The sequence below is a fragment of the Gopherus flavomarginatus genome, chromosome 6 (genome assembly GCF_025201925.1).
Source record: "Gopherus flavomarginatus isolate rGopFla2 chromosome 6, rGopFla2.mat.asm, whole genome shotgun sequence".
Classification (NCBI taxonomy): domain Eukaryota; kingdom Metazoa; phylum Chordata; order Testudines; family Testudinidae; genus Gopherus; species Gopherus flavomarginatus.
Genome location: NC_066622.1, coordinates 80,057,346 through 80,070,666, shown reverse-complemented (window position 1 = coordinate 80,070,666; position 13,321 = coordinate 80,057,346). Strand labels below are relative to the sequence as shown.

General features: G+C 42.5%; 1 protein-coding gene across 16 annotated transcripts in view; it reads right to left on the bottom strand.

The window, feature by feature from the left end:
- Positions 1-13,321, bottom strand: part of ZMIZ1 (zinc finger MIZ-type containing 1) — a 509,185-nt gene that overhangs the window by 25,843 nt on the left and 470,021 nt on the right. For 12 of the 16 annotated variants that reach the window (XM_050960048.1, XM_050960038.1, XM_050960040.1 and 9 more), the window contains 5 exons: positions 11,973-12,171; positions 10,685-10,975; positions 6,234-6,416; positions 4,481-4,655; positions 1,628-1,814 (listed from right to left, as the gene is read on the bottom strand). In XM_050960048.1, coding sequence (XP_050816005.1) covers positions 1,628-1,814; positions 4,481-4,655; positions 6,234-6,416; positions 10,685-10,975; positions 11,973-12,171 — 1,035 coding nt within the window. The remainder of the gene's footprint in view (positions 1-1,627; positions 1,815-4,480; positions 4,656-6,233; positions 6,417-10,684; positions 10,976-11,972; positions 12,172-13,321) is intronic. The other 4 variants (XM_050960044.1, XM_050960047.1, XM_050960042.1 and 1 more) reach the window with 3 other exon arrangements.

Sequence of the window (13,321 nt, the reverse complement as noted above, 5' to 3'; positions counted from 1 at the left end):
TGCTAAAGGAGTTTTTTTGTTTTTTTTTTTTTTAAAGAAAGATCAGGTATTAAGAGACAGACTCATGGCTCAGTGCAGCTCTATAAATCTACAGAACTAGCCTGCACAATCCCCAACAGTGATTACTTATTAATAAGAACCAGCAAATAACTGCCAAAACTCCCTCTTGTTGTGAGTACTCCGGGATAATGAAATGCAAGTAAGCAATAACTGACCTCAAAGTTGGGAATTAATTATTGGATGTAGCCTATTTTAAATCTCTCACATTTCTAATTCCTAGGCTTGAGACTACCAACATCATGCAGGCAAATAAGTATCTATATTCTAGGTCAAATCTCAACCAGGAGTCATGATGCCCAGGCGGTTACAACCACCCATCCTTCCCACATTACAAAATGGGTGGGTGATTGCAATGGGTCCCAGTATGGAAAATCTTGAGGTCACAACATTATTAATCCAATGATCCACCTAGCCCAGGCTTGAAGGATGACTTCTTAGAGAAACTGGAAGAAGGGGAATTTTGGGCACACTGGAAAGGGTGTTGACGAGAAGAGGTTTCATTTGCTCAGCTGTTTCATGTATTACAAAGGAAAGTTCCATACAATAAGACAAGATAATGACAAAACTAAATTCTCCAAAGGCACACAAGCACAGATTCTAAACAAGTCCATCCTACAGTATTTGGAAATGAAAACAAATCAAGGCTTTGGTTTTGATTTGATTTAATGCCATTTCATTCCTTGTCCATATATCAAAGCCAGTACAGAATCTGGAATCATTTTATGCAAGTTTGAATTACAGAGCTGCAAAATATAATCCAGAGGGACTATTCGCTCTCTGTGTCTCTGATGAAAAGCAATATTTACTGTAGGTGAAAGAGCTATGTTGCGTGGGGAAAGCTGCACTTCAGTCGCTTGGCTCATTTCTGTTCTGGGTAAGTTAGAACAGCTCTCTAAAACCAACCTTCTATCTGAAATTTGGGCCTTATCCTGAGAGGGGCTTAGCACCTATAACTGCCACTGAATTTACCATCTCTCTGAATCAGGTCCTTAATTTGCCTACTGTTTTTATTTTCAGATATCTTTGCACCTCTGAGTTCCAGCTGAAAATAGAAGCAACCCTGCCAAGGTACTGCGACAAAGCTTATCACAGATTGTTCAGGCCAAATTACTGACACAGTAACACCAGATCACCTCTGGATGATGCAAGGAGTATGCCTTGTTCAGAAATATTCATGAATGGTCCTTGCATGCTGGTCTCAGCTACGCATGCTCCTAGCACTTTTACCAGAAAGAGCAGAAGCAAGTCAAAAGATACATTTAAATGATTATTTTACAGACATTGCCCTTTGCCCCATTCACATTGGTTCCATCAGGTTTGCTTGGAAGGATGGCATATAACTTAGCACCAGCCAAAGGGTTGGGAACTGAATGAGGAAGCATATTATTGCACTTTACTCTCTGGAAGTTGAGGGTTGTTCACATATATATGAGCTAAAGGGATTCTTTTTCTATCCAGACCATATTTACTAATCTTGAAATCCATGACTGACTCAAACAAAGTTCATTTGCCCCACCATTTTGCTTTCAGCCATGCAAGATTGCCTCAGAACACTGCTCAAACCTACCTCCACATCAGCGTCTGATGGACGGTTGGCCGCAGGTGAAAGACATGGTTACTGACCGCCAGGTTGTGCTCCAGCCGAAAGGGCTCCAACACCACCCCATCCCTCACAGGGAATGTCAGACGCAGCTCATCGTTGTGGTTGGCTGGGATCGAAGAGGGAGAGAAAGTGTGAACTTTCCCTTTAGCATCTGCAGTGCAATAACAATGTGTATATTTATACAGAATAATGACAAATGATACAGTGATCTATTGCTGGGGTTAACCTAGTAGAGTCACATATAGAAAATGACATGACAAATAATTGTATAAGTGGATTTTGCGCAGGTGATAGGGAGCAGACTGATAGCTCTGGGGACTGATGTCTTCTACTTATATCCACAGAGAAGGTTTATGAAAGGAGCAGCAAAAGTGCCTCTCACTACAGTCATGCCTTCCACCTGATGTGGGGGGACCATTTTTCATTGTGAGAGATTAGTTCAGTTACCATTCAATCACTCTGCTGAGCCTGCCAATTAATGCCAGTTGTGGTGGTGCGTTGCTATTTGTTTTTCTGTGATGTGGCTATTTTCTCCCTAGAAATTGGAATTGAGATTACCAAATTCATTTTAAGTGTGCCAGTAGATGGTAACGACTCTCGGTTCTAATGGTCATCTACAGATGGAAGGCTCTGGTATTCTATTACTAGTTCCACAAGCCATTCAGTCTCTCATCATGAAGAGCTTTGCTGCTTGTTATGCACAATTTATGATGGCCAACTATTTTCAGCAGGTATGTTCTGGCTGAAAAAACAGGTTTGTTTGAAGTGATTCTGAAGCAGGAAGACCTGGAATATTAAAAGGTTACCACTGTCCATTGTAATTACTGGATTTAAGATTGTGTTTCTTCTTTACGCATCAGAAGCAGAAGCTGCTGTTCAACTCTTACCTAAAATACTCTCCTCCCTCTGAGGCTGCTGAAGCTAAAACAGTACCAATAACCTTAATCTTTCAGCTCCCCATGAACCCCAAAATGCTGGTTGTAAAGAGCTAATACAACAGAGGTCTTTCTATAGAGAACGTATTGCTTCTTCCAGTGCCTAAATTTTGATTATTCTTTAGTGACTTTTAGACCCTAGACAAATTGTATGAGTATACAGCCACTGAGATGGTGTTATTCCTGACTCACTTTCAGCCAAACATAGCTGTGAGGTTGAGTGGCTTTGAAAGGAGTACAGTAATTCCTCACTTACTGTTGTAGTTATGTTCCTGAAAAATGCAACTTTAAGTGAAATGATGTTAAGCGAATACAATTTCCCCATAAGATTTAATGTAAATGGGGGGGGTTAGGTTCCAGGGAATTTTTTTTTGCCAGACAAAAGGCATTATATACATTTTAAACAAGCAATTTAATACAGGTATAAGTTTTAAATAATTTTTAACCAAGCAATTTAATACTACACTGGAAGGTGGGGGGAGTAGTGTGTACGTGCTGTGTGTTTACAAACATACTCTACATACAGTACAGTTGGGAGGTGCCCCTGCCTTACCCTACACAGGCACAGCCCACTGGCACTGGAGATGAGGCAGGCAAGGAGGCTGAAGGTGCTGTAGGCTAGAGGAAGCACACTGCACAGCAGCGGCAGCTTCCCCTATTCTGCAAGCACGGGGGGGGAGAGGGGGGACTCAACCCTCAGCCCGCCCACTTCCCCCCTTCTCCCAAGCCCCCATCCTTGACCTGCCTCTTCTCCCTCCCACCTCCTCCCCCTTTACTTCCCACGCTGCATCCTTGTTCCTCCCCCTCCCTCCCCTCTAAACACTGCAAGCAAGCTGACTGCTGCTGGCAGGAGGCAGGGGAGGGAGGGGGAGCCTGGATGCTGAGTCCTCGCTCCTCCCCACTCCCTCCTGCCTGGGGCAATCAGCTGGCTTGCGGTGTTTAGGGGGCAGGAGGGAGGGAGGGAGGAGGAGCGAGAACTTGGCACGCAGGCTCCCCCTCCCTCCCCCTGCCCAGGGCAATTAGCTGGCTTGCAGCGTTCGAGAGGCAGGGGAGGAATGGGGAGCCTGCGAGACGAGTCCTCACTCCTCCCTCCTGCCCCTAAAATGCCACAAGCCAGCTGATTGCCATGGGCAGGGGGGAAGGGGGGGACAGGTGCTGATCTGTGGGGTCTGCTGGTGGGCGGGAGGCGCGGTGGGGAGGGGGGAGTGTACGGAGGCTGCCAGCTGTGGAGAAAGCAGGCAGCCAAACAACGTAAGAGTGGAGCATTGCACAACTTTAAATGAGTATGTTCCCTAATTGATCAGCAACGTAACGAAACAACATTAACCGGGATGACTTAAAGTGAGGAGTTACTGTATACATTATTACTTGGCATGCTATTGAATATAAGAGGTCTGCATGGACATAACAGGAGTACCATTATAAATATTCACCCTTTAAGCTATTCTTCAGTAGTATTCAATCGCTTTCCCTTGACCAAAACACACCACATTACTATTGATGGAGATTCTATGCAATAAACAAACCCAACAACATGAAACAGCTGACAATTAAGAGTTTCATTCTGATAAATCAACTACAGGAATATTTAAGGGGAAATGTTCTTAAAAGTTTAACTTTGGAGAGAGTTTTCCATTTGGCATTTTCCAGCACTTTGTTTGGAAACAGATATTCTTCTTTCCTGTTTCCTTCCTCTCGGAGTAGCTTGCATAATGTGGTTGGTCAACGCCATATATCAAATGGCAATCAACATTTCTCTCCATGTCAAAAAATAGCAATCAAGATGCTATTTTTTAAAGCATCACTTCTGGGTTGCATAATATGCATGGCAGAGGAAGGAGAGACAGTAAAAGGCTGAGGGGCTGCTCCATTTGCTACTCACTTGGAGGTGGTGGTAAAGCATTGATATTTGGCTTAATGTCAGGTGGGAATGGTGGTTTGACATCCTGGTTAGGTGACAGGTATGGTGGAATACTGCTCCCTGGAGTCATGGGTGGTGTGGGGTTTCCTGGAACCGGTGAGTGAGGGTAATTTGCCACAGGTACAGGCCTTGATGGCTAGAAAAAGATAATACCAAGTTATTATTGAATTCTGAAAAAAAAAAAAAAAAAGACCTATCATATGTATTGCTATTAAACACTGAATCAATATCTAGGTACTGTGGCTTGAGCCTGGCACTATTTAAAACATACTGATACTTTTTTCTTTGCATTTACTTCTCACTTTAAAAACATACAGTAGTCTAGATTTGAGGCAAGAAGTTGCAAGCCCCAGAAACTGCAGATGCTTCACTTTTTCATTCTTCCCTGCCTCTTTATCCGGCTTTCCACCTTTGATCTCTCCTATTTTTGCCCTAATTTTCTTACTCTCCTCCTCTCCTCTCCTCCTGATGCAGCAGTAAATATTATAGCACCTGATCTTTGGCTGAGAGCATTTTATCTTTGGTCACTGAGCAGTCATAGGTTGAAAGGCACTACAGACTATACCCATTCCTGTCTCTGCTGAGACCAAACTTCCTCACAGTTCTCAATTCATCAAGGCTCTAGTCTCCACAATCTTCAAACTCCCAAAGACCAGGTCATCTATATTGCAACTCAGAGCCTTGCCCCTTAGTTGGGAGAACTGCCTTTCTCCATGAGCTCATCTATTCATCCAGTTACCACATCAATCTATATTTCCATGAAAAAACATGCAACGCATTTCGATAGACCAAGGATTCCCCTTTCAAATTTCGTTGTGATTTTCTTCTCAAACCAAACTAAGATTCCCTTTTACATAGCCACGGGTCACTCCCAGAAAAGGCTATTTTGTTCCTTAAACTGTTCTGGCTATAAAACAAAACAAAATTTTAAAAACCTAACAAAAATAAACAGGATACAAAAGTATATAGAATCCTTCACCTTTAAAACACTCATGACTGATCTTCAGCTGGCATAAATCATTGTAGCTTCCGTCACTGCAATGGAGCTACACTGATTTACACTGGCTGAGCATATAGCTCCTTGATGCATCCATCTTGACAGTGTGGGACAGAAGCTGCCACAGTATAGCAAAAATTGCGTTAGAAAAAGCAATGTTTCTAGGCATCCCACATCAGCCAACGAGTGACCTTCTGTGGGAAATGATTCCTTATTCTTTTCCAATAGTGCTGTCATCTCAAACAGTACCCACCTCCCATGCAAATAATGACAAAACAACCCTATTTCCAGAACCATGTGCATCTTAATGGCCCTAAGATTCTTCTGGCTCAGAATCCAACACCAGAAATGACTTGGCTACTCTAATCTTAAAGCAATTTTCTCAATTAATCCAAGAACTGTGCATTGGGTGCCCTCATTGTGCTTTGCCACAACTAGAAATGTCAAACCTCAAAGGCAGGTTCAGACTGGCAATCATTTTTACTTTGGCCCGCCATTTAGTGCCCCCAAGTTATGATGTGGCATAGCTTACTGTACTATGGGCTTGATTCTGACTCATTAAAGGCAATAGCATAACTTCCATTGCCTTTAATGGCATATTATCAGGCCCTATCTGGGGATCCTATAATATTGCCGGAGTCTCATTTTATCCACTAACAAGGAAGAAAGAACTTTCACCAGCACCAGATGAAATAGTCAATGAACCCAAGGTCTCACCTTGTAATACTGTCCCATGTTGACTGTCGGAGGAGGGTACTGCCCCGTGTTTTGCTGGGTAGGCATCCTCTGTCCAGGGTAATTGGGAGATGTAAGAGGTCTTGGAGGGTTGGGAGTTGGATACTGACCAGGCTGGGTAGGAAACTGGCTATTTGGTCCATACTGTTGGTTTCCATAATTTGGCTATTTTACAACAGAGATGAAACAAAACAAGAGATAATTTTGAATGGAACTTTGAACTATAGAATTAAAATGAAAATAAAATTAGGCTGATGTCCCGTCTCATGAACTCTTTGCCCAACATTTTCAAACCTGGGTGCCTGGAGTTGGGCCTCTGAGGGACAGGGATTTACAGACATTCAAAGGTGCTCAAATCTTATTACTGTTCAATCTGGGGCACCCAACCATTTGTGCTTTTGAAAATCTCCACTCCAGGATGCCCAACTTTAGGCACTTAAATAAGTAAACAGATTTTCAGAGGAGCTGAGCACCTGCATCCATCTATCTAAAGTACTTTTATGGTCCCATAACCACAGTATCTGAGGGCCTTACCATCTCAGGTGTGTAATGTTCACAACACCCCTGGGAGATAGAGAAGGGCTATTAACTCCATGTTTTACAGTTGAAGAACTGAGGCATAGGGATATTAAGTCACAGAGCCATAGAGTTTAAGGCCAGAAGGGTCGACCAGATCATCTAGTCTGACCTCCTGTGTACAGCACACCACCCAACAACATACACACTAAACCAAACAACTGAAATGAAACCACAATTAGTCTATCTCCTGGGGAGTGTAATATTATATGCCACAGGAAGAAAACAGGAGGGACTGAGGAGCATCAGTGCCTGAGGCCACTTCAGTGGCAGGGAAAGGATTAAGTGAGATATACCCAGATAATCCTTGCAAGGACCCACACCCACATGCTATTAAGATTCTTTGAGGGGGGCCAACAAACACATGAACGAGGGTGATTCAGTGGATATGGTGTACTTGGACTTTCAGAGAACTTATGACAAGCTCCTTCATCAAAGGCTCTTAAGCAAACTCAGCAGTCATGGGATAAGAGGAGGAGGTCTTCTCATTGATCAGTAACTGGTTAAAAGACAGGAAACAAAGGGTAGGAATAAACAGTCAGTTTTCAGAACGGAGAGAGGTAAATAATGGGATCCCCCAGGAATCTGTACTGGGACCAGTGCCGTTCAACATATTCATAAATGATAGGGAAAAGAGGGTAAACGATGAGGTGGCAAAGTTTGCAGACCATACACAACTACTCAGGATAGTTAAGTCCAAAGTAGACTGTGAAGAATTACAAAGGGTGACTGGGCAACAAATGGCTGATGAAATTTAATGTTGATTAATGCAAAGTAATGCATATTGGAAAACATAATCCCAACTACTCCTCTACCCCGACATAACGCGACCCAATAAAACACAAATTCAGATATAATGCGGTAAAGCAGTGCTCTGAGGGTGTGTGCGCGCGCGCGCACTCCAGCGGATCAAAGCAAGTTTGATATAACGTGGTTTCACATATAACGCGGTAAGATTTTTTGGCTCCCAAGGACAGTGTTATATCAGGGTAGAGGTGTATATATACAAAATGATGGTATCTAAATTAACCATTACTGCTCAAAAAACAGATCTTGGGGTCATTGTGGTTAGCTCCCTGAAAACATCTGATCACTGTGCAGCAGCAGTCATAAAAGCTAACAAAATGTTAGGAACCATTTGGAAAGGGATAGATAATAAGACAGAAAATATCATAATGCCACTATATAAATCCAGGGTAGGTCCACAACTTGAATATTGCATATAGTACTGAATACCCCACCTCAAAAAAGATGCATTAGAAATGGAAAAGGTATAGAGAACGGCTAAGAAAAATGATTAAGGATATGGAACAGCTTCCATATGAGGAGAGATTAAAAAGATAGGGACTGCTCAATGTGGAAAAGAGATGACTAAGGGGAGAATAAAAAATCATTAATGGTATGGACTGAAAAAGAAAAAAAGGAAGTGTTGTTTACCCCTTCACACAGAACATGAGCAAGCGGGGTGGGGGGGGGGGGTCACTCAATGAAATTAATAGGCAGCAGGTTTAAAACAAATAAAAGGAAGCATTTCTTCACACAACACACAGTCAACCTGTGGAAGTCGTTACTAGGTGATGTTGTGAAGGACACCTAGATAAGCAAAGGGGTTCAAAAAAGAACTAGATAAGTTCATGGAGGATAGGTCCATGAATGGCTATTAGCCAAGATGGTCAGGGATGCAATCCCATGCTCTGGGTGTCCCTAAACCCTGACAAGTGCTGGGACTTGACGACAGGGGATGGATCACTTGATAATTGCTCTGTTCTGTTCATTCCCTCTGAGGCATCTGGCATTGTCTACTCTCAGAAGACAGGATACAAGGCTAGATGGACTACTGGTCTGACCCAATATGGCTGGTCTTATGTTCTTCTGTTGCAAAGAAAGGCTAAAGCCCTCCAAGACCACTGCCAATATGACCTGGGGAAAAATTCCTTCCTGACCTCACGTATCAGTTAGACCCTGAGCATATGATTAAAAACCAGCCAGCCAAGTACCCGAGAGAGAGCATGCTTCATACCACGTCAGAACCTTGGCCCTTTCTGGCCAGTGTCTCATCCCCAGCTGTGGCCATCGTGGATGAAATAACCTTCCCCAAAACTAGAATACACTGGGAGGTGGGGAAGGAATCTTTATAGGTGGCTGGCTGAAACACTGAAGCAAGTGACTTGCCCAATGTCAGAAAAGAAGCCTGTGGCAGAGTAGATGACTGAACCCAGGCCTCTGAAATCCTAGGCTAGTGCCCCAACTCCTGGGCCTAAGTTCCTTCCCATTTTCCCTGCAGTGACCCAACAGGAAGTCAATGGGCATTGTTATTGCTCAGCACCTTTAGGGCGAGGTCAAGAATATAACCATTCTGATGGCAAATCTATTTATGAATACTGATTACTTACAACAAAAACAAAATAATTCTGGAGCAAGCTAACTTATAACAACTATCCCCTTTAAGAAATTTTCATAAATCAATAAATAAGTAGCATTTACTAAACTTACCAGCACCCTTACAACAAGCGTATGATTTTATAGCACTGTAAAATGCGTATTACTTGAGAACATTCTTGTATTCACTTGTGACGAAAAACATGCAATTGAAACAGCAAGGAGGGACTCCCAATCTTCCACAAAGGTGTGAAATATGAAATGTAATGATGAAAATAATCATCTGAAGAAGTCACACATTATGCATTGTTAGCTCAATTGGAAAGGAGTGATAGCATTTACAGAGTAGAAAAGTCTAGTTGTTAGATAAGCAACTCCTGCCGCAGTAAGTCACTTTTGATGTATAAGGTAACAACAATAACAGAATTCATTTACAGACCAGGAAACACTGCATTTAGGAAAACTGCAAGAAACTCAATAAATATTTGTTTAATGTTGGATATCAGTGTATATTTTCTGTAAACTTACATTGCCACAATTATATTTTGGCCAATAAAATGCTAGTGTAAACTCTATGGACTAAAAGCATAGCATCAATTTAGTATATGTTATGATTCTATCTAAAGTTATAGACTAAGGGCTAGATTTATAAAGGTATATAGGCCTCTAAAGATGAAGACGGGATTTTCAAAATGATCTCGGTGCCTAACTCCCACTGATTGCAATAAAACTTGCCTGAAGTCGTACAGAAAGCCAATGGCTGTGTGATTTTGATTACTACGCCTTGGGAAATGCTCACATCCTATGCTTATTTTGGAGAAACAAACAGATACAGACGGATAGACAGGAAAAGAATTCAGATAATCATCACCCCAGACCAAAAGAAAATGAGCTAAATGACAACATGGGAATTTTCAGGGATTCTGAGCTCAACAGGAGTTTTGAGTTTGAGCACCTATGAAAATCAAGCCACAGGAGGTTTGGAAAGCAATGGGATTTTTAAAAGTTTTACACGCTTTTGGTGTTTATGTGAGGTACTGCCCCATATTTCTTTAAAACAATAAAAAACCCAGAGTTAATAAAGCTTATGCTCTGCCCATGACACATTTATTTTAAGCATTCAGGTTGAAATTCATCTCTGCACAGAGAGTCTGTATAAGACCTATGAACTTAAGCTCTATTATGAGGGCTTCAAAGTGATGTTCTGAGGGCTCAAGAACTTCACAGGGCTGTGTGAGCTTGGTGGCGGCCATCTTGGCTGACATACCGGGACTGAACTCTGGGGACCTCCAGAGCTAAAAGGCACAAGCAGCTACAGCTTGAACTGAAGCTCCATAGGCAGGGACTAATCACAGAGCTGACCTGCTACACACACTCACCAGGGTGTCAAACAGGTTTTCTCCACAGAGTGAATTTCATCCATAGAATAACTGGTATCGTTTGTAAGACAAAAGAAATAAAGGAGTTAGAATACTCACCTCTCCTGGGTACGGTCTCTTCATGCCCTGGATAGGCAGAGACTGGGGGCGTGGGCCTGAGTAAGCTTGCTGTGGCATCCTCTGCCCATGGGTGCTGAACGGGCTTATCCCAGGGGGCCTCGGCTGGCTCATACCCATAGGCGGCCCGCTCATGCTGGAAGGCGTCATTCCAGCTCCCATGCTCGCTGGGTTCATGCTGCCTGGCATAGAAGCAGGACCGCGAGGGCCAGGTTGATTCATGAACTGGCTGTTGTAAGCCTGAGTCGGACCCATCTGGAAAGAGGAACAAACCTTCAACGGAAGAAAAAAAGAAAAGAAAAGAAAAAAAAGAATAAAATGCGACATGCATTTAAAATGGGAGCGGGGAGCTGAACATGTTTGTTAGCAGGGGCTGGGATTATGTCGCATTTTCTTTTTATGTTCCGTAACCTTCTGTAAGGGTTTTTTTATGTGCATAATAATAATTCAACTGGAATTCTAAAAGCAACAAGAGACAAAAATAATAGTTTAGTAAGAGAAAAACTACTTTAATATGAGCAAATAAAAATCCACTGACATGACCAGTCATCTTCCCCAAGGTAATGGGCCAGGATCCTCAGCTGGTGTAATTCAGCACCCCTTTATTGACTTCAAAGGAGCTTTGCTTATTTACGCCAGCTGAGGTTCTGCATGCACTCCACCCTTATCCTCTATGTTTAGAAACACTACACAGAATGGAAGTGATGAGAAAAGCTGCTGCACAGATCAAACACTCATTCCTTTTTCATTAATAGTTATTACAGGAAATAATTATGTGTTGAGCTTAGGGTCAGCAAAAATGTATGCTTCAAATTGCTATTCTCACAGATAATACCTTAAGAGGTGTGTTTTTTCACTGTATTTAGAAAAACTGAGTCGATCAACATAATTAATTAGAGAAACAGCAACGCTCTAAAATAAAGCTTTAGAACACTTACCTGTGTGCTAAAGTTTGGAGGAGGGGAAGTACTAACGCATCACATTAGAAGTGGATATAAAACTTTGCATGCAATTTTTTTTTAACTAAGGGATGAGCTCTTTGAAGTACAAATGCATTACTAGTGCCGATAACAGGGATTCATAAAGATGATGTATTGGCCACTCTGTGTCATTAAGTATACATACTTATACATGCTACAAGAGATCTCTTGTGCACACAGACACACAATACAGCGGATACCCGAATAGCTCACATACTAAATAGTGGCACTCACGTCTCTCTAAAGGCAGAAGTCAGAAGAATACGAGTTTGCAAGATCTACTTTCTTACCGGTCCATACTGGTTCATGTCCTTGTTCTGGGTTTCCTGAAGGGCTGCTACAGTGGCTGTAGCTGTAGCTGTAGCTGTGGCAGCTGCGGCTGCAACTGCAGCTGCGGCGGCAGCTGCAGCCGGCTGAGTGAAATCTGCAGGCGGCCTCGTGTGTGGAGGGATCCCCATTCCTGCAGGAGTATTTGGGCCACCAGGATAACTACCAGGGGAAGAAAGAAAGGAATATTAAAATGGACCTAGTGTTTTGGACCTAGATTTTGGGCCTCAGTCTGATGTCATTTGGAACAGTTCCAATACCATGTATAAGTTTCTATTGAAACAAGCACTCTGACAGGAAGAGAGAAGCAGGGATGTAAATGAGGATACAAGAGCTGCTCTGGCATAGAGTGCAGATAACGTCAGCACTTTTCAATGGAGTTAGAAACTCCAGACTTCAGGAGTTTCTAACTGATTTTTAATACTCTGTTCTACCAAGCTGCTGGACTCAGAGGCTGTAAACAAATGTGATTATCTGAAATTTAGGGGCAGCATGGACCATAGCATCTATTGTGAGCTTCTTCCACAATGAGCCATCTATGTGCCTCAACAGTGGAATATATCAGCTTTTCCAGGAGTAGAAAAGTAAATCTGTCCCCATTGAGGTCTGGTCTCAGCAAAGAGGCTGACGGGCCATTTATGATCGACAGTGACTGACAGCTGTCATTTGGTGCCTCTTCAGAGTTCTGCGTGAAGCAAGTTGGCTGTGCCTGCTCACTTCATGTACTAATCACAAAACTACCACAAAATAAATAAATGAATAAATAATCTAAAGTACTTCACACCTGAAATCTTTAAAGGTCTTTAAAAAGGTGGGTCAACATTATGCCCATTTTACAGATGAACTGTACAGAAAGTTTAAGTGAATGGTAGAAATTCATGTAGTGAGATAGGGGCAGAGATGAAAACAGAGGCTAGGTCTCCCAATTTCCAGGATAGTGTTGTTCCACTGTACCACGCTGGTACCCTTTTCAGCAGTAACAACAAAGGAACCCAGGGAATGATTAGGACCGGAGACAGAGCTACACTATCACCATAGAAGTGCATTCAGGAAAAGCATTAGGAGCATGGGAAGCTTGCATGCTTACTGCCTGTGTTTTGTAGATAACCTGGGCTATTAATTTGGCACATTTCACAAGAATTGCACTTACCCCACAAAAATAAATACATAACTTAAAATTTAAGACCAAAGCCCTGCCCCTCATGCATACGAAATGCTTTATAAATTCCTGTAGTGGTGCAAACCTTCTGTAAGGGGTCTGCCCATTAGCTTTGCAGGACTGCAGGACTTACTAATATTCAAGCTCATTTCT